The 22,445-nt window shown below is 39.0% G+C and overlaps 1 protein-coding gene across 3 annotated transcripts in view; it reads right to left on the bottom strand.

The window, feature by feature from the left end:
• The window catches only part of LDLRAD4 (low density lipoprotein receptor class A domain containing 4), a 280,598-nt gene that overhangs the window by 142,984 nt on the left and 115,169 nt on the right, over positions 1-22,445 (bottom strand). For all 3 annotated transcript variants that reach the window (XM_054285069.1, XM_054285071.1, XM_054285070.1), the window contains one exon: positions 175-315. In XM_054285069.1, the coding sequence (XP_054141044.1) occupies positions 175-315 (141 nt within the window). The remainder of the gene's footprint in view (positions 1-174; positions 316-22,445) is intronic.

Here is a 22,445-nt window from a genome sequence, read left to right as displayed (position 1 = left end):
TCCTGGGGAAAGTGCATCACAAATCCCTGCTAGTTCTGAGAAAAATATTATTTACTTTCTCTGTCTCATACTCCCTTGATATCATACTGCAGATCAAGATTCCAAAAAGACTGATTTCTGAGGTAGCCAGACATATTTGACATACATGGATGCACACAAGGAGCCAATACTCACAGCTGAAGATGCCTGGAGGTGGATGCTCTGTTACAAGCAGGCAGTTCTCTTCATCACTGTTATCCCCACAGTCATTCTGTTGGTTACAAATCAGTGAACCAAGATACAAGCATTTACCACTGGCGCAGGTGAATTTGCACTCTGAAAGGAAAAAAAAAAAAAAAAGAAAAAAAAAAGAAAAAAATGTGAGAAAATTGATGCCCACCCTTCTTCAGTGCTAAAATGACAATCTTTTTCAAGTAGATGCTATAATGGTGGGTGGGTCTTTGGCAACTCAACACCAACACAAACAATTTTGTCCTTACAGCATTGCATGTATAAATATATATGTGACATATTTCTGATCACCAGAATCAAACCACTAGTAAACCAGATTTGCCACTTGGGAAAATTCACCTTTTTCAATAATAAGCAGTACTTTTTGCAGCTCATGTTGAGTATAGTTCCCTTTGGACAAAGACTGTGTTCTCATATATGTTTGTGTGGCACCTTGCATATCTGGGGCAAGACAGCACTATTAATAAAAATAATAATTGTCCCACATTAAAAAAAAAATCTTGCCATCAGCTGTAAGGCAACAGTATAGTTTGTAACCAGGAACAATCCTGTTCAGACACAGACAGTTATTCCTTAACTACCTTCCCAAAGCCAATTTGCCAGTCTCCCACCTAATTACAGTCAAGCACTTGGTGTCTGCACATTAAAATCCCACATGCTAGTGTTCTTTACAAGTTAGTAAACTTCTAAAATGCCTATAAGATGTCTGAATGCTAAATGCAGGCATGGTGTAGCTTTTACACTTTGTTTTTACAAAAAAAAAAAAAAAGGAGAACAGTTTCCCCTAAATATGATTCTGTCATGAGAACAATTCCTATGAGACCAAGTATACTTTATAGCAAGTACTGGAGATGAAATTAGGAAATGTTCACAAAAATATACACACAATTATGAAAAGCTTTCTCACTAGGATTGCTCCAAAGTAAAATACTTGTACAGAACAGAGAACACACTGTATCAAGACAAATTAAAATTTAATGATTACACTACTAGTATGTTGACAAATTCTGGTGATTGCCATTCACAAGCAGAGGCAAAGCAGACAGAATTAGAAACTCTCACAGGCAGTTTATTAAAGGAATGCCCGTCCCAGAACCTTGGGCTTCCCCAACACTGCAGTATGGGTGTGCTGATTCTGCTTCAGAGAGATGATTCCTGGTCCTTCCCAGCAAAGAGGCAGAATTTGTTCATCTTCAACAGCATCAGCAAAAGACTTTGCTTTAATCTTAACTTAGTCTGAACTGAGACAACAGGACCTCCAATTCTAAAAGGTCCCTACATCAGTTACCGAGGTGTGACACTTACTCACACATATCTGTTACATAATGCAAGCACCGTAATAGCAAAGGAGAGGAAAAAGAAACTGAGAAAGGGAGCGAATTCATTCTCATTTTTCATTTGCTTTACAGATAAAAGCAATTTGCAGACTTCATTCTGAACACTTTTCAAGAGTATTAATGATATTTTGGTATACATACCAGCAAGAGCCTGCTGCAATAAAAAACTGTATGCATAAATATGTGTAACATATAAAAAGTTACTTAGGAATATAAATAGAAGGTATGAAAAGCAAGGAAAACAAGCCTTTCCTGCAGGGGAAAAAACAGATCTATTTTGCTTGGTGGAAGAGTACTTATAAAATAAGTATTTGCCTAAATGAGGTCCTCAAATTTAAGCTTTTTTTCAGTCCAACCCTGCAGTCCCTAACCTATTAATAAATACTGTACAAACAAATTATTTTCTTCTGTATGTTACTCTGTTCTTCTCTGCAACAACAAAGAACTGAAGAGGCATTGAGGGGCTTAGATTCCTTCTGAGTATAGACTATAAAAAAATCATAGTCAAATGAAGTAAGCCTTTGAAACCCATGGAACTGAAAAGGTCATTAACAATTACTTCTGGAAAGGAGACTTAAAAAGCCAGGCTCAATATTAGCAACCTGATAAATACAATGCTTTAGGACTCATTTCTGAAGAAACCGGAACAAGAAATGAACAAAGCTATCTTGGAAGGTTAGAAGAGTCATCTTGAAAGGATTCAAACTTCCCAGGTATATTAAAGGAAGAATATCACACAGGGTAAAGTTGGAGTGGTAAAGAACATAATGCTTCTATTAGAAAGAATCAATCACCATGTTGCAGTTAGAATATGTGGCATGCTACTTTGGCTAGCTTTTACTGCTTTCCTGTGCCTTTGTGTTGAGTCCCAATGTAATGCTTTCCATGCTTCCCCCATGGCTGATGTAAAATGCTCAAGCAAGATGTCAAGTCAAAAGCAGTTAAAGCCAAGAGCTCAAGGTGTCTGTCTGCCACCAGATTATACAGTTTTCACACAAAAGACTAGACGAAGCATTACATTTTTCATAGCTACATTAAAGTCTTAAAGGTTCTGGGGTTTAACTAACATTATCATAAGAGGACTAACCAGAAGAAAGGATTTGTGATTTAAGGTGAAGTGGGGGGGTTGTCATAGATAACAGACCACACTGAAATTTAGAATCAAAAAGCAGACTAAATCAACTTTTCCTGTAGAATATTAAGGCTACTTCCTCATTCCCTCACACATGTGAAAACAGCCATTGTGAAGGTGCATTTTAAAAAAAAGTGTCATGAGGCCTCTTGTCCCCTTTTTGTTGTGCCCACATTGACTGGAACATTGCTCACAATACCACGGGAATTCTGTGTTGATTTGAAAATGGGGCATGTTGTCAAAAATCACATTGCCTTCTGTCTCCTACCAAATCTATTTGCCAAGGAAGCAGTCATCCTCTACTGGCCCTGGCTGGGATGGAGGTAGCCTTCTTCACAGCAGACCCCTGTGGTGGCTGTTTGGATTTGTGATCCAAATAATCAGTGTTGGACAGTGTTGTAGGACAGTGTTGTAGGACAGTGCTGAAGTCACAACGATATTTTGGTTAGTGCTGAGCAGTGCCTGCATATCCATGGGGTTTCCCCTTTTTCTCACTCTCGCATCTGCAAAAGTAACACCTAAATCTAACAAAATACAATAGCTAATGGAGGACACAAATTTGCAAAACTTAGTCTGCATAATCACATTCTGTTGAAGTCTGAAAGAAATATTCAAAGAAAAAATGTATTGCAGGAATAAGATAAATTAATTAAACAGATTATCCAATGAGAATACAGATATTTCTGACCATAGAATATACTTAGCATCTGGTATTTGCAACTTGTGAACAAAATTTCAGTACTTTAAATTAGTTTGCTTAGTGAATGCATTTAAGCAGTGCTTTTACTAAAACCAGAGAACAACTCTTCCTTGTAAAGCAAAATGGATCAAAGTCAGGTTGAGGGAGGTAGTAGAAAGCAAATATTAGAGTATTTTCAAACTGCAATAAACCTGCAGAGGTCTGTACCAAAACACAAGGAGTGACCTCAAAATGCTCCGACCAGGGAATCCAGACCAGTCCAGACTAAACCACTGTGCCTAATGACACACCAGAGAGACCTTTTCAGTACAAAGTCTTGTACTTGGCCTGTCTAGACAAGACAGGGGGGAAAGATCCTGTTCTGACAACGTGCCAGCATGATCCTTCTTTCATGAATAATGTTTCAAAGCTAGACAGTTTCCCTTTTCATTTTCAAGTGGCAATTAGGGAAACATCAGTCGGTTGGTCAGCAAGGCTCTGACTACAGCTAAACCTGAAGCAAGACGACAGCTACTGGAGGTTGAAAAATATCAATCCTTCTTATAATTATGTCTTACTATGTTCATAATTATGTCTGGAGCATACTTTAAAAAAAATTATATGATACAGTGGTTCTTCAATATAAAATTTTAATAAACATACTTCCAGGTGGAACTTGACTATCTTGAAAAAAAAAAGGAATTCTAAGGATACTATTATGAACATTTCCTATTTTTAGAAACTGAATGCAAGTAGTATAAATAAGTATATTGCACACATGTTCAAGGTATATGCTTGAATGCATAAAACTCTCTACAATTACCAATATACTGCATTTCAAATAGTTTCAAATAATTAATTGAAGGTTATGTTTCTGTTGCTACAGCAAAAGATGGATTTGCCTCATGATACAAAAAAACTACCCTGATCTGATTTTTTACTGTGAAATGCAAGATCTGATTTATTGGGTAGGCTTATTTTATACTTTCTGTGCCTAGCCAACAAGATAATTTTATCCTTGCATTCAACTTAATTCTTTTAGACTTCATTTACACTTGACTTCATCCATATGAACAGCATTCCCATTGTTTTGTCATCCCACTTACCGTAGGGCATTTTTAATTATAGCTAAGTGCTGTTTGTTTTTCTAATGTAAGCCCAACCACAGGCCAAGGAAAAAAAAGCAACGAAGTGTCATATTGAAAAAATATGGTGGTTTAGGCCACTGTTATGATGCATGTCACAGCTGCTTATTTAACGGGTCTGAGATGATTATCTGACCCAGGGGCAGAATTCTCTTCCATCCATTCAAATAAAAACCAAAGAACTCTGTACGCAGCCAGTGACTCCAAACTGTTGTGACCAAACCATAGTAACGCGCTTGAGAGGCACAAAGTGACATCCCAAGTGATGGCTGGGACTCCACCGGGGCAGAAAGGCACTCTCCCAAAATCCAGCAGACTGGCAGCTGCCCGGGCAGCTCAGCCAGCAGAAGGTGATCAAATGCCCTACTGAAGTCATGGAAATGGAAGGTAGGGATCTCTTTGCCTCCAGGTGGGTGGATCTAGATCTCCAGAATGAAGGCCTAACTTCTAATTTCTTATATAAAGACACCATTTTAAGTACATCATCATACTTCCTCATACTCCTGCTTATATTGCAGCATGTAAGAGCCTGAAAGAAAATGTGTTTAAAGGGCACCATCACCTATTATAAGGCTAATAAGAGGCAGAAGCAGTAAAATGGGGAGGGTGGGAGGAACCACACTTCACTAGAGATTAAAGAAATATAAACCACAAATACCAGAGTCAGTACAATAAAACCCTGTTCAGCCTCTCATAAACATCTGTCTGTGTATTATTTTTAATATTGTAGATTGTAGCTTTATAATGGGAAGTAAATCATAAATAGGAGACGTGCACACAAGAAGCATGTTTATTTGGGAAAAAGCTTGGTTAATAAGGAAGATGGCAGGCTGCCATGCAATCTAATAAACCTCCACTGGTGCAGGGAAGGGAGGGATAAATAGGTCTGTACAAAACAAAAAAGCACTTCACAAAAAGAATGCCAAGCAGAACACCAACAGGAATGAAAGAGGATCAGCTTTATGCAGGGTAAGAGCAGAGCTGTAAGGCACAGCCAGAGGCCCGTCCTCAGCGCCCACGGCCTCACGCAGGACAAGGCACGAGGCTGCTCCCAGAGCCACACAACATGGGGACAGGGACCTCCTCTGCCCAGGGGAGATTACAGCCTTAAAACCAGGCTGATTGAAAGAAGATTGTTGTTGGTTCACAACCAGTCTCATTTACTCTTACAGTCCCCCATGCTCGCTTGCTTATCCAGCAATTATCTTTTCATCTACTTCTTAAGGCAAAGCCTGGAGCTATGCCCTTTAACGAGTTACTATTTATGTCAGCAGCTAAAGGAAGCAAGCACAATATTCTTGCACACAGGTAGCGAAATCCACTGCTCAGTTCACCAGTTCAGGGCATTAGGACTTTTCACAAAGCTCACCTTAATTAATAGCCTGAATAAAATTACCCCAGACATCGTGGGGGTAAACAAAAGAGCTCCTTTATTTTGAGATTGGTCAATGAGGCTAGTTTTGCCTGTGATCTTTCTTCACAGCATATACCTGTCTCTGGTGTGAAAATAAAGAGAAAAATCCCCCCCCCCCCCGGGGGCCATGGGGGCATTAAGAGAAGAGTTTTTATCAACACTGGAAACTAAATTCAGGAGAGTCACTGTCACTGAGCCACCATTCTGTCCACACAGCAATTCTCCACAGCTTCACCTTGGGGACCAGCAGCAGCCCTGAGCATGTCCCCTCAGGAATGAGACAACAGTTCCCATCACAGCACTCATCACTAATGGACAAAGCCTCTCCAAGGTGATCTCAAAGACTGCCAAGCTCACACAAATTGCCAGTTCTGCCAACATACAGAAAAGCCAACAAAGGAAAGGATCTTCTATTGCCACCGTCATAAATGACTTGTTCTATTTATCACTTACCTTCCCATAAAACAGCAAGGCAGTATAAATAAGGAGTTCCATTTTCTGCCCTTCCATCCACTTGCGTTTCCTGGACTGGCAGTGCTCTGCCTGCTTATGCCCACAGAGAACTGAAATGCCAGGACTTCTCAACAGAAGTCGAGAACTGTGTCTCCTTCTCCTCATTCATGTGAAGATCCTTTACATCCTAAAGCCCACTGACACCCTCTCCAGCCATAAGGCTTCTGCAGAAACCTCCTTCCGGCAGCATGTGCCTGGCACTCCCCGGCACAGGGACTGGGGCCAGTGCCAACAGCTCCAGCAAATGACAGTCTGGGCACTGCCCCAGGGCTCCACCTGGGTCAGAGCCCCCAGACAGAAGGACATGGCACCACCACGGACACTCATTCCACCTGATGGGAAGAAATGACCTGTGAGGAGAGATGGGTTTCCAGAAGCCATGGCAAGGCCTTGTGTCTGCCCTGACAGACCCCACAGGAGCTGCCTGCACTCCTCTACACGCACCAGCAAAGTCTTCCAAGTCAAGTATGGGGAAGGGGGGAAGGAGCATTGGTGACTCAACTAATGACACTCTCATTTTCAGTTGAGAAATTACATGAGGAGACTATTAAAGATACATTAAGCATGTACCTTATAATTTTTTCAAGCAAAATGTCATTATCGGGCAAGTGCAGGTAAGAAGGGTATATGCAAATGAGATTTTCTTAACATCTCATCCTCCTTAATCATAATTCAAAGAATTCTTGAATTATGGTAAATATTTTAAAATTATCTTAGTTGGTGTTCATCTTAAGAAATCTTTAATAATCACAAGCAGTGCCACTTACTAGGTTTGTAGAGTACTGCATATGTAGAGGAATATAAAATAAAAAAATCACATTACTGAAGCAGTTTGTTGCTTTTCCTTTGGAATATTGTTTGCTTGACAAACAGCTCAAGGCAAGACCATTTTATCAGGCAACTTCATAAAACTTTGAATCCACAGAAATACAGACTAAACCATATCCCTTCACAGATGCCTTGTGGAGCTTTCACTAAAACCAGGCCCAGATGAAGACACACAACAGTTACTGCAACACCCAATGGGGTTGGACAATATAGTTGGATTGGTGGGGAAAAGTGTTGTCCTTACGTATGTTGTTGTTAAATTAGGTCACATTAAGCCAGTGACCCCTGTAGGGCAGGAGCTGTTTTACGTCAGCTCTCCTAGGAGGTGCTGAAATACAGATCAAATATCATTCTCATCTGAAATGCTGTAATGCTACTGAATCAAGGAAGGGTCTGAGAACAGACCTGAGAACTGGACTTTTCATAAAAGCAATGCATAATGCAGGCAAGAGTACACTGTGTTACAGGTGGCTGCTCAGATATCAACCTAATACTGATGACAGTACCTTTTTTTTCATGTCTTCCTCAGCACAATGTGCAGAAAATCTAAGAGAAATTAATGTATTTACTCTGTGTCAAGATGCAGGACAGTTATGGAGTTTCCACTGTAACAGGAGTTCAGATTTCCATGGACAACAGCATTCTTCTTTCATTTCTCAGTGGTATTTGAATTGTGCAATGCACACTAATGTGAGTAATGAGAAGTCTGTTATCACCCGGATCATATTCTCTGATCCACACCTGCGAAGATTTGCGTGTTCCTGCAGTAAATACCTTGTCACTGTTAGATTTTGTACTTTAAAAGCAATTTTAACTAAAGTCCAATTATCTAAGAAGTGTCTAACTCAGTTCAATGTGCCTTAGGGTTCACATAAAAATATAAACAAAATAATACCTAGATTACAGGGAAATTGATAACTCTCAGTGTTTCGCACCATGCAGCATGGACCAAGTTTTTTACAAACTAGTACTGTCTTGTATCAATTCTTACTAAACTCTTCTCTCATTATTCATCTCTATCTAAAAATGAGTCATACATTCTATTCACCTTAGTATTTTTCCCAGAAGTCCACAGTTTTTTTTGGCTAAGCCTTTTAAAGAAAATAAAGAAAATAAGTCCTTTCTACCTGTCTTTAATTCTTCCTTTTTACCAGTTGCCATGAACACTTCCACTCAGGTATGTACTGTAGTGCAGACTTCCAAGTATATGCATTTCCATACAGTGGAGCTGGTATTCCTTTGTTTTGCCTAATATTTTCCACAATAAATACCTTGGAGAATCCCTCTCATTTTCACTGCATGCAGCAGGTCTGTGATGCTGAGCTGGAAGAATGCCCCTAGCCTACAGAAGTGCCTTTTCTATGCCCCAAGAAATTATCTTCTGCTTTTATGGAAATAAAAACTGTTTAAAAAAAAAAAAAACAAGAAAACCCTCCAAACAAACAAAAAAACACCAAAAAGAAAACAAAAAATCATTTATCTTCTTATTGTCTGCATCAGGGGAGTCTCTGGCAGCACTCCCCAATAACTCAACGGCACAGACACTGAGGCTCCAGCAGTACCACCGGCAGAGCAACAGCCCGAGCCATACTGGGACAGCAGGGGAAGAGGCAGATGTGGGGAAGGGGAAGGGAGGTGCGAGCTCTGCTCCCCCTCACTTTGACACAAGATTTCCACTTCACTTCCAGGCACAGCCAAATTCAGCCATTACTACAACAACCAGGTGCTCCTCTCCCTTCCCCAAGTGCTCCCAACATCAAGTGCACGAGACAGACAGAGACAAAGAAGAAATGTGAACAGAGATCCAGTATTTTATGCTTTGAGAATGCCTCATTTAGCAACCTGTTCAGTATAGTTTTAAAAAGATTATTTCAAACTACAATGATGAGATTTTGTTTAAGCATCAGCAACATCTTTGACCACCTAGCAGGTATTTAATCAAGATTATTCAACTATTTCCATGGCCAAAGTGCTTACAAAGCACACTGTGCAGAAAACTCTGATACAGGCATTGCACAGAAATCTCTACCACTTAGATCTTTCTGGTTTTGCAACAGTATCATTTAAAAATGGCCAGTGTGTTTAGGACAGTTCATTTCAGGCTGTGAACATGAACAGACTATTAACATGATGCTGGATGGTGTTGACTCTCTCCTTGCACCATGCATTGTCTTGGGTACCTTCATAGCAGAGACAAGCACAGCACATTACTTCCCTTCCCTAATCTGCACTCAACTTTGCAGATACGCTGAGTATTTAAGTCAAAAAGTACCTAATAAGTAGACCCAAGCCTAACACAGTGCAAAACTTGAATATAAACAGAGGCTCTAGTTCACAAGCTCAGGCCATGACTACACTGCATGTGATAACCAACAAGAACAAAAAAAAAAACAAGCTGGAGAACCTTGTCCCCATAATTGAGTGTTTTTTGCTGGCACTGCTTCCCAGTGACAGCTGGGGGGACATGGCACAGCCTTTCTCCAACATCAGCTGCAGTTCACATCCATCTGCAGTCACTCCTCTGGAAAGAGACAGAGAAACTAAGGAAGTTTCTGACTGGTCTGCTTGAGTCAGGGGGACCACCTGACCCAAGCTGAGTGTTGGCCCGGTGAGGAGGAAAAGACTAGAGTGGGGCACCCAGGGAGGATTGATGGTGCTGGGCTGTCCAGGTGTGACAGTAAGGGCTTGTCTTCACATCTACACATCTGGCCTGGGTGAAACCACACAGCCTGGCACCCTCTTGACAGAGCTGGCTTTGAGAAGTTAATCATGCTTGTCCCTTCCTAAACACAGTTTTGCAAAAGGAGCTCAGTCTAGTGGCCACCTGGTATGCACTGAACCAACACACCTGAGCAGTGCCCACCTGCCAGGCACACATCCAGCTGTGACCTGGGCTTGGGGTACCACTCATGGTTGAGTCTGGCTTTTCTGACAAAATGTGCTTTGCATCTGAGATCCAAGTAGGACTTGATCTACAAACCACACTCCAAAACTCTGACATATTACCTCACGCCTCCAGCTGCTCTGGACGTGATTTCTGTCAGTGGTTTATCTTAATACGCTGGACTGGAAACTACTGTGCTTGACATGCAGATCAGTCATGCCAGCCTTGAGACAGCAACGTCTGTCAGAGAGGCAGGGTAGGCAGCCAATAGCAGTAATCATTTCAGACATCTAATTTAAACCTGCCACTGTAGATCTGTCAGAGGCCCCACAGAATTTTTTGGGTGGGGACACGAGAGGGGCCCAGGATAACTCTCCGGTTACAGCGCAAGCTATCAGTGTATCGATGACAAGTTAAAGCACGTTAAAAATTGTACAAATGATGTGCTGAACACAGAGAACCTCCCAGCCACGAAGGAGAATAAACAGCCAGAGCACTGGAAACTCAAGAGCAACTCATTGTGTTTTAACTCTAGGCAAGGCAGTTTGTAATATAGTACCAGATCATTATTATAATCTGTTCAAAGATGGTGATAATTTTCTGTGTTTTTATAAGTCAAGATAATTGAACTGAGGTCAGTTTCACAGCACTGTTCCCTCCTCAGAATACTTCAAATAAGAAGCTCATAGTAAAGCAAAAATCCAGGTAATACCACACTGCTCATTTTCTAGCAACAACAAAGGAACAAAGTATTTGTTAGAGCTTCCTAATAACCCTCTAATTTAGGGTCCTTATGTTTAAGGAAACTACTGAGACACTAAGAAACACCATCTAAATAGATTCATTTTCCTTGGCACTAGGAGGTATTTCTTTAAAACATAACATGTCTTACTAGTGAACATTACACTAACATACAAAAATACTTCTCCAGAGAAGAGCCCAGTCTAAAATCCAGGATGTAGACCAAGAATATTTTATAATCTCCAGGCACTGCTTTCAGATAAATGGATATAAAAAGAATGATCTTCAAGAAAGAAAAAGGAAGTCCAACAGCCACCAGTACTAGGCAAAAAGAATCTAGCACACAAATCTTTGGAAATCAAGTTCAAAGGTGAGTGAAATTCTACAGCAGTGTAATATAGGGGTCCCTGTAGGGATTTTTTCCTAGTCTAGTTCTCAGATACTTACTGAGAGGTAACAAAGGCTACAATTAAATGAACCCTGTGAACACATTAGCACATTCTAATGTTTGTGCATCTAATTTGTTGTTTTTAAGGTCTGAGCTGAGAGGTGGCATCCAGCGAGCAAATATCATCTGCTCTACACAATATTAAACAAAAAACATTCACCTAAAGTACTTCAGCAAAAGCTTAAACAAACCCTTTGTATTTCATGTGCCAGTGGATTAGGAACTACCTAGAAAAGTCGCAGTTAACAACAGTGGGGAAATGATAGTGAAATATGTCTTTTTATACTTCATGAAGTAACTGTCTTTGAGTTGACTGTAAAATATTTAAATGTGCCCTACTGCCTAAAAGACAGAAGCAGTGATGGCAGGACAACACACCCTGATAAAAGGTCATTTAAAAGGGTAGGAAGTCCCCTTCATAATGGATTAGTGTTATAAAGTATCTTTCCTTAAATGACCTATGCATTAGGGGATTTTGTGAAGTTCACCTATTTTAAATAGCAGACAAACACTTTAATACTTATTGGTATATGGCAAGCAGTCATCAAAGCCTTCAAAATGGGATTAACTATTTAAAAAAGATGAGCATGTTTGTAACAGATATGCACATATAAGAGTAATAACTTACAGTCTTCAGAGCATATTGCTGTTGTTAAACTCATAGCTGACATGGTAGAACATTTGAGAGAAGAATACGGTTTAGGTTTAAACATGCTTTCTAGAGTTCCAAATATGACCTCACACACCCAGTGTTATTTTTGTCAAAGCTTAAAAAATTGAATAAAAAAATCTTATTCTGCAAGGACATACTAAGCAAATCATTAATAAAAGAAAAATTACATTATCTTGTGAGTAAAACACTAACATTCACATGATGTCACACAGCAGAGTATCTGATTACTCTTCTTGAATGGCAAAATTTTGGCAGAGCTGCTGTTAGCTGAGATGGACTCAGTTTGCTTTGAGGAACACTGCTCCTCAATGTTATTCCTCAGGTTGCAATCTTTGATTTCCATGGCATTTTTTTGGGGAATACAGATGTAGAGTCCTGCTCTTTGAGAACCTTAATTAACTAAATTAGGGCAAACATCCTAAATGTCAGGTATTTGAGAGACACAAAGGAATAGCTGAAGAAAATAATTCAGTCTATTTCAGATTTCCAAATAGAACATTAGGATCCTTCAGAGAATCACCAGATTACAGCTTTTTAGAAGCATAGTCCCATTAGACAAAAAATTGGGTAAAAATTAATTCTATTTGATGACATCACTGATGGAAGGAATTCACATATTAAGCATCAAAGAAATAGGCAGTGGGTATGGAAGGCTAGGCATCTTTCTAATAGTGTGTTGATGTTTGGTAGCTCTGTCCCATTTTGACATTTTGAGGGCTAATCACATGTATTTTAATGAGAACTCGCTTCACTGAATTCCACCCCTAAACGTGTATTTTAAATAACTTGCTCGCTATTTTCTTTGACACTAAAGGTGACCTATATATGTTAAGATTGTGGAAAGATACTGTGAATATATAGAGAGAGATATAGGAATGTGGAAAAGGAAGACTAAAAAAAGAGAGAGGAATGTTGCCCCTTCTTATTTTTTTTAGAACACTAAGTATTTCATTCTCTCATATTACAAGTACCTAGAGATGAGAGAGTACTACTCCTTAAATCACTTTAAAACTCTCTAGATAATATCTTCAACTTTAATGGGGCTTCACATATTTATTTCACTTAAAGCTTATTTATATCACATGCCTAGCAATCAGCAGCCTACATCTTGTCTTTTGCATAAAGATTTCTCCAAGTGTCTTCTAAATATTTTTTCTCTCTCAAGCCATGTATCAACAGTAAAACGAGGAAAGAATAACCTGATTTTTAAAATAATCTTATCAGTGTTCTTTTCTTATAAAATAATTTCCTTTTTCACAACATATAGGCAAGTATCTTGCAAAGAAATAAAACCAAAGAACAAAAAATCCAATCTTTCCATACGCTTTCCTTACAAAGTTCACCTTTCATGTACCATTATATAAAGAGACCTGTACTTTCACATGAATATATCTAACAGGAAACACAAAGCATAGGCATTGTAAGCCAAGGTTTGAAGCAAAATCTGGCCTAAGATGTATTGACCTGGGGATTCCTTCACAAAGTACTCATCCTGTGAATTATTTCATATTTCTTAAATGCAAGGACAACATAGAGCTCAAAATCTCAGTGCAAAACCATCTTAAAAACACATTGGCTTGCTTTGTATGGAAATTTCCATGAGTCAATAGAGAACACATTTTTTATTTTAAACACAGTATCAACTGATTTTGAATCCATCTATCAACATATTATATAACCTAGATGTGATTAGGCAACACAGGTTGCAAAAGCACATTCCAAAAACACATGGAATTGTAGCCAGACTGTGCTACAATGTCCCAGCTTCCGTTTTAATACTTGATGTCTGCATACAAAACCAGCAGGCCAAACAAGAAGACTGGCCTGAATTATTTTCATTTGATATTCAGGAGAAAAGAGATTTGCTGGCTGCTGCACAAGGGAGCTGCCTGCAGTACTGCACTACTACATTTGCAAAGCATGCAAGACTCAAGTCCTGTACAGAACATGGAGCAGCAGGAAGGGAATGCATAACTCTGTGTACCAAAAGATCCAGGGGGAAAACTATTATGCTGTCTTAAGTAATAGTTCTAGAAACTTTCCTTTCAGTAAAGTCACAGAAGGTTTTGTAAGATCTTGAAACAAAAACGTCACCATTCTTTTCTTAGCTGCAGTTTTCTCACAGTCTATATGACAATGGGCAAGCTGCTTGGATCTTCCCAGCATACCTAGAGCTGTAATAATAGTAATAACAATAATAATAACAACAACAACAATAATAATAATAATAATAATGATGATGCCACTACTGATGGTGTGAAATTATGTAGACATGTAAAGCTCATGATGACAGTAAGAAGGAAAGTATTGAGGCAAACTGAGCAACATTACCATGTGTCTCAGTGTGAAGGAGACTCTCTATTGATTAATAATTTTAATAATTTTCTAATTCTATTAGATTTTTTTTAAATCTCATCAACTATTAAAAATGTATTTTATCTGCACATTTTCTCAATGGAAACTGTTTCAGATGGGCCACCTTCCCAGCTATGAGATACAATGCTCTTACTCACTCCCATTTAACCCAAACATTTATCTCTAAAGACAAAGTAAACCAAAACAATTTTATGTCCTATCCTGCATGACAAGCCACTTTTTTGTTGTTCAGACATGGTTTCAAGCATCTCTTTTCAGCCAGCTATACAGAACAATTAAATCAGTACATAACTACCACTGCTGCCGTGATCAGTGGAGCTTTACCCTGTTTATCTTTCATTTCCTGAGGTAGATGCAACACCTGAGGAAGAAACCCTGAGCAATATACTCTTAGAAGACTAATCCATATTCTTGCTTCCCAGGATCTAATCTCTGTTCTCAGTGAAGGCAACAATAAAGCAGAACTTCACTAAAAGACTACAAAGGAAGGAAGGAATTCTTCCTTTAATGAGGAAGAATTATTAGAAATTTCTTGCACCAATATACAATGATATCTTTGTCCCTGATGACATTTCCCCTAAATATTTCAAATTGAAGCAGTCAAAAATATGAAAATGCTTTATCTCTGTATGAAGGACACGAATACTAGCAGGGTATATGAGGCATCCTAAGGATGGAAAGCTGCCATGAGCTCTGTCTAAAATACTGTGCATCACAGTCTGTGTCAACTGTCCATGACCCTGTCACCTCTCCACCCTGGAGGCCATGAAATTGGGCCTGTCTGAGACAGCCATCATTTCATGATAGATCTGGGACAGTTCAGAACATAAAAAATTATTGCAATGTTAAATTACTAGTTTATTAGAAAGATGTGAAGGTTTGAAAGAACTGCTCAGATTTCTGCTGAACCCAAAGAGGGTTTTGAAGAGGAAGAAAAATAAAAGCACAGTTAGTGGACAACTGAATCTAGCTATGGATTGCCTTTGTTTTATTCCTTGCCTTGGTTTATTATTCCACTCCCCAGTATCTTAGGGAAGGATAATTTTAAGAAGAACTACAGATGAACAGAGACCAGTAATGCTTGTCTTAACTGCTACTAAAACATGAACAGCCATTTTATTTTATTGCCAGTTCAGCCATTAGTACCAATGGGTCAAGGGCTCAAGTTCACTTCCCTTTGACACTGTGTCTCCAGTCACAAACTCAGTCACGATAAAACTTCTCATCTTTTTCTCTCAAGAGCCCAATTTCAACTGGACAGCTATAGGATCTTAACAGGAATTTCAACAGGATATAGAACTACACCTCAAAACAGGGACCATGCTTTTCTGTGACTGCATGCAGCCCTACACCCTACTGCTACCCCCAGCTCCAGTGAACAAGAAGTGCCCAATGCTGATGGAAAGGAGTCTTCTCTGCAGCAGCAGTTGCAGTTGTGCAGATGCACTTGGAGCACATGACAGATCCAGGTGCTTCTCCCAGTTCTCCATTCCAGAAAAATGAACAGGATAATTAAGCATGTTGGGATTTACTGAGCTGGCAGATTTAGTGCTGAAGGAGAACACCTTGTGCAGTAAGCAAAGTCCTGATGCATGCTACATTACCTTCAGGGCAAAAGGAGACAGCCTTATTGTGTGTCAGCTTCCCCCCATCTTGCATCCAGTGATTTCCCTACTTTCTCCTGCCATGCAGAAAATACCCTTATAATACACAAGTTTTCAGTCTACACAAGTTTTCAGTTCTTATCTAATATTGATAAGGCCATAGTTTTGCTGGCAATGCCAATTACCTTCTGAAAGTGAGCCTCATGTATGTGTTTTTCTTTCCTTCTTACCACAGACAGCCAACAGACACTGGTCCTTCAGAACTAAAACTAATTCAATCTTTAAAAAACTCACAACTAGTTTTTTAAGGAATCACATGCACACACAAATCAGTGCCAAATATAATGAAAAGGCGAAAGTCAGAAGATTTTGTGAGCTGCGGAATTGCTGTAGCTGTTCTTTTGCCATGACAGAAATAATGCACATTACACACAAATGTCATAGAGGAACTGCCTCCACTGCGTTCAGAGTGAAAATCAAACATTTTAAAAATTGATGAAAATATATCATTGATATTAGCATATTATTTGACAATGTCATCAATTATTAGATGTAAAATTACACAGAAAGGTAAAAAGTTTCTTAGAAGTCTTCAGTCTATCTGCACTTAGGACCTTAGATGTAGCTTCCTTATAATTGATATTTCTAGATTTTTTTAGATATCTTCTTCCTTCCTCATGAAATGTAAAATCTACCATATTCTTGCTGTAAAACTCTAGTTTCAGAAAATTTTTAAGGTTTCAGGCTACTGCTTCAATAATAAAAGTAAAAAGTTACTAGAGAAACAAAAAAATATATTTTAGCATTAAAAATTCCTGTCTTAGAAGGAAGTTTTATGGGGTAGTTGTGAGAAAATTTTAAATGCCAAATGTGCTTAAGTAGTTGCAAAAAGCCACCACCAACAAAACCATCCTACATGATGGCTCATGCAAGGTCTCCATGTACTCTTAAAAAAAAAAAAAATAAGTTGAAGAGTAACACAAGATGTCAAAGCCCAGAATCTAGGATTTCAAGATCTACAACCCATTTCTGCTCCTCCTGGTGCTAAGTTTTCATCACTTTACACACATTTGAATCACAAATACTTGCATACCTTGCTTCTGCACAAAGGAAATTTTAGATGGCATAAGCAGAGCCCCTTTAGACAGCCTGATGGCAGAAAGCTTCTAACTAAAGCTTAAAAATCCTGATTTTGTAGGAAGGCTCCTTACACATGATCATCTCTCCTAGAGGACAAGAAACAGTGGTCTTAAAAAAAGATTAAAATTTTGCTCTTCCTCAAAATGTGTTGTAACTCAACACACACATCCAGCAGTCCATGCCCTGCTAGAAGGGATCTTTCAATCACTCCTCAGCATAGCTCATGCACAGAAACTGCTACAGACAGCTTGGTCAGCTCTTGGCAAGACCACTGAAGCCAGCAGAAGCCAATCTCTCGGGCTGTAAGCTGGAACAAGAGGGTTGTGATGGCTTCCAGCAGAGCCCTCTTTTTGACAGCTGCTTCCTTTCCACAAAGAAGAGGGAAAAACACACAGAGTCAGGCTCCCAAGCTACCAGCTGGACCACAACCCCTGAGAGGAGATGGTGAGTCTTATCCAAAGGCTCTCCTCCTTTGCAACAACCACCAGGAAGAGGTGAGAAATGAGGGCATGCACAGGGCAGCTGCCAGGAAACTTCTGGTCTATGTATTGAATCCCTTGTGTGCCCTTCCATTGGTCCCAAAAAATCTTCCCGAGGCAAAGGAATGTGCAAGTGGAATGTAGGCAGAGCTTTGAGAGGAGCCAGGGATCAGAAAGTAGGAGGAACATTCAAACTGACAGAAAACTGCAAATGCTACAAAGAAGAAAGTGACTAACCTGCTCTAGGAAAATTCCCCTCGCAAGGACGCAAAGCTGTGTGGTTGTCCCTGAAGCCAAGGTGATTTGACTGAGGAGCATGAAACCAAGCTTTAAATAGGCTGCCTGCATCACATATGACAGGCCACAAAATACTTTGGCTACCAATGAGGTCTGCAGTGAAGTCTGAGGGATGGGAACAACATAAAAAACTGAAAAGCAAATCACAGGCTCAACTGCTTCATCAGGTTTTTAGCACAACTTGATTTGAGCTTAGGTAAAAGAGTCAGCCCTTCTGGCTATACCCAGAGTGAGAAATGTGAAGGGAGAACCAAGCAAAATGGCTGAAAGTAACTTTCATTCAGGCACTTCAAAGACAATAAGGATATGTGTCCTGATGGCAAATGCTGAAATTACTAAGCTGTGGTTTATTGTAGACATGGCAGTTTAATCAAGGTGAGCTTTATAGAGACAGGTTATCTTTTAATTGATCAACAGATACAAGTGGAAAAATCAGGTCAAGTTTGGAGCTTGCAGACCTGTCATTCAGGATCTTTCTCAAAGACCTCAAGAAGGAGTTGCAGTGCACTCAGATTGTCTATTTTCTCCAACTAAATCAGATGGTCTAATAAAAGAAACTACCACCTCCTATAATTTATGCCTTGTAGAAAGTACTGATATGGGGATGTATAGCTCCACATGATATATTTCACAGCAAATGGAACAGCTCTTCTCAGTAACAAGAATACCCATGAGATCATCAGACTTGCAATGTCTTCCAAAGTCAGCCTAAGTTATTACAGGGAAACTGAATCTCCAGATATCTAACAACGTCCAGAAGAATAAATTTCAGAAGGAACATTTCATTTGACACACTATGCAGCCACATACCTGCCAATACCAATATCTAAACTCTAAATCACATGCAATCTACTCTTCATGACACCAACAACAGTCAGTCAGAAGACACAGAACTATTAAGGAAGTAACAATTGCAAATTTCAATTACACTATCATAGGAAGTAAAAAACAGTCACTTTTTTTTTTCCCAGAGAAAATACACTGAAATAAGACAACTGTTATTACTACTGAGAACCAAAAACCAAAGTTATGTCCTATCTCCAGCATGACAATTGACATAGCTTTTCCAATTACCTTTATTTTCGTCTTTGTTCCTTCAATTTTTATTCTTTCAATTTCTTGTTTTAACACAAAACTATTTGCTGTTTTAAGGGGCAGTTTGAATTCTCTGTAATTCTTTCTAATATACAAACTCAGACAGCTAAACTTAACTGATTATTACTTGTCCAGAATACAGAAATCTATTAAGTGATCTTATAACCCAAATAACATCTTGTGTCTGCTTTTGTTGTAAAACTTGACAGAAGAAAGAAAAAACCCTAACAGTATTATTAATATTATTTCAACCAAGCTGCAGAACAAACTTAAAGTAAGGAGGGAAGGGTTACTGTCTCACCTCATACTAAACTATTTAGTAATTCTTAACCAACAACAGTATCAATGGCAGGTAAAAATATTCTCACTATGTTAGAACATTTGCACAGTAGTTAGAGAACACATTTCCACAGTGGACCAGAGCAGTAATGCATCTCCCCCTATATATCTGAATCGTTATGAAACTTGAAATACTCTTTTCTAAATGGACATATTTTTCAATTTTGTCTCTTCTGGTAGACACATTTAGCAAAACTAAGTGTTCTTAACTGTTCAAGTTTTATTAAAATGGGAGCTCTTGTACCATTTACATGAAGACTACATTGTTCTTTACTTCATTTCTAGTTTCTGAAGAACAGTCTTGAAAGATTAGAATACACTAAAGGCATGAGGGTCTGCAGATATTCTACACATCACCCTCACAGTTTGAGCTGCACTCTGGAAACCTCGTAACAGTCAGAAGATATTGACAATCTTACATAATATTAATCAATAAAATAATTCACTTTGGAATGCCTTTGTAAAATTATTTCTATTTTTATACCTCAAGGATTATTGCTGCACTCAATTTAACGATTCATTACTACCACAGAAGTAAAACGAATATGTGAGGTTAACAGCTACAGCTATTAGGTGTAACTTAACCAGCATTATACTGCATAATTGATCTACTTTCTTCAAGAATGATATTCAGGAAAAGGGAATTACTACTACCATCTCTATAAATAGCACAGAAAGCCTGGGGCAAGTGTGTGGGATAATGGCAAAGACGAGAGACAGGAAAATGGGAGCGCACCAAGAGTTTATTTATAAATATCTGGGAACTCATTGCTTGGCATCATGTAATGTCTACACAGTCTCACACTGATCGAACTTTTAGAGTGTGGCTCTATATTTAAGAACATAAAAACTAAGAATGAGCACACTAGACTTCTGACACTCTTCCCCAAAATTAATGTAGCTCTTTCCCAGTTGAAACTGTTTCAAGACTGTCACTACAGGGATAAGAGTTCCAGAGTTTGTTCCCTGTACAAGTATTTTTCTGATCCAGTGTTGGCAGAACTTCAGTGTGGTTGAAGTGACAGCAATCACTGTTAAAAGAATCATCTTAACCACTGTATACACATCTAATTCTATCTTCAGCTTTACCTTCTGCAACCATCCCAAGTCAGGCTTTGATGCTCTTCTGCCTCTCCAAGAGCACTATATCCAGGTGGAGGCTCAAGCACACATTTCTTCCAGGATGGAACTCCACAAGTCCAGTTCAGTTGCAGACATTGTCCCTAGGTCTCACTCCTCTTGCCTTCCATCTCACATTAACAAATCCAGCATCCCATTGCCTCTGAACAGCTGGAAAGAAGCAATTTCACTTTCTCCAACCTCCTGTTAGCAGGAGACTACTATCTACTCTGGTAACAACAAAGCTGTCTTGTGGGCTGAACCACAGTGCCAGGAATGGGGACAACTGGGGGATTTTGTTCCCAATCACAATACTAATTGAAAGCACAATGCCAATATGGCAACAGCTGATTTTATTTGCATGAGAATTTTCTTCTTCTTGCTTGTCCATTTCTGGTTTTAATGATGGTTTATGTAGCAGAAGATGCCCCTTAGCAAACTGAAGAATCTTGAATGCTTATTAAGAGTTTTCCTGGAGATGAAGAGCTCACATGCCTGAATACTTGTGGGGTTTGGCATCTTGCTTGTTTGCCTTTCAAACAGATCACTAGTTGTAGTATGAAACAGAATCTTTCCACAAAGCTTGCCTTTTTGTCCTTCAGATAAAGCAAGTCACATAAAACCCAGGACTTTCTGAGGCTCTTCAAATTATGTCTTAATATACCACATCAAGTCGGATCCAAAAGTGTATAATGCAACAAACCAATGAGCCCGCCTGCATTACATTAATGAAATTATACTTTGCATTTAAAGAACTTTGAAAAAAAAGTGACACTAATATAGACAGCTTTATTTGTATTCATCTCACTAAATTTTGTTCTCATAAATTTCAATAATCCTGCTCTGTAGTTGGCAATTCAATGATAAGTTTCTTTAAGCCTTTTAGTAATACCCCATATACTTTAAGCAGTCTGGTATCCCAGCATCCTCTTCTTCCCAATGCACAATTAATACTTGCAGATGAGAAGGGTTGTTTATGTTACATATTTTATGGACAGCTGTAATTGTTCTTCAGAGAACTTCTTTCCAGCACTGCTGGCATAAAGCAAGCCTGCAGTTTCCACAAGAAATCTTACCAGTTTACATTCTTCTCCTCACGGCAGCAGGCAAAAAGTACAAAAATACAACACAGAAAATAGTGCATTAGGTACATTAGTACTTTCTGTTATAACCTCACCCTTCATACAGGGTTTAAATTCAGAGGCTGTAGCTTTAGTCCTCAGGCCTGCCAAGCTCCCGACTCACCTCACATCAATACCACATCAGTGTCTCAGGTGCCTGTCTGCAAACACTGGACAGCAATACTTTTTCCTTCTGCTTCTATCTTGTCTTTTTTAGATGCTGAGGCTTTAAAAAGAGCTGTCCTTCACTGTTTTGGCACAGCAGGCTCCTCATCTCAGCTGAAGGTTCTTTGGTGCAACACTGACCACAACAAGCAGGAGTCATGCCTGAGAGAACATTATCATGTTTATCTCAAAAAGTAGAATAACGTGGTTTTAAAGCAGTGACATACTTGAAAGATTGTACAAAGCCACTAAGTCAATGCTATGGCACTTTTTCCATTCATACACTAGAGAAGCCACTGAATAAAAACATTTTCAAGAACCATACTTGTTGCCTTTCTTGTTTGGGCTTGTCCCTCTTTCTTTTATTACGCAGAAACTGCCCAACAATTTATATAAACAGCAGTGGTTTGGGCACAAAGGTTACGATTGCTACAGGAAAAAGAAGTATCTTCAGTTTACAGATGTCACCTACTTCCCGAGTTAAGAAGAGTGAGGCTTTTCTGAACTTTAGCATTGCTGTGGCAGGTCATGTGTCTCTTCAAATTCTCGCTCTGAGCAACTGGAAGCAGATATTATTCTGAAAGTATTTCTTTTGAGATAAACAAATCAAGAATAATAAAGATCAGAAAGAGGAAAAATGGAGACTCATGCCCAAATTCCAATTTTTCCATTTAAATCAAGGACT

Source organism: Melozone crissalis, unplaced genomic scaffold (genome assembly GCF_028551555.1).
Source record: "Melozone crissalis strain CALT ecotype California unplaced genomic scaffold, PUWL_Pcris_2 ptg000042l_1, whole genome shotgun sequence".
NCBI classification, from domain to species: Eukaryota; Metazoa; Chordata; class Aves; order Passeriformes; family Passerellidae; genus Melozone; species Melozone crissalis.
Note: the sequence above shows the minus strand (reverse complement) of the source record. Positions and strands in the feature narration are given on the sequence as shown.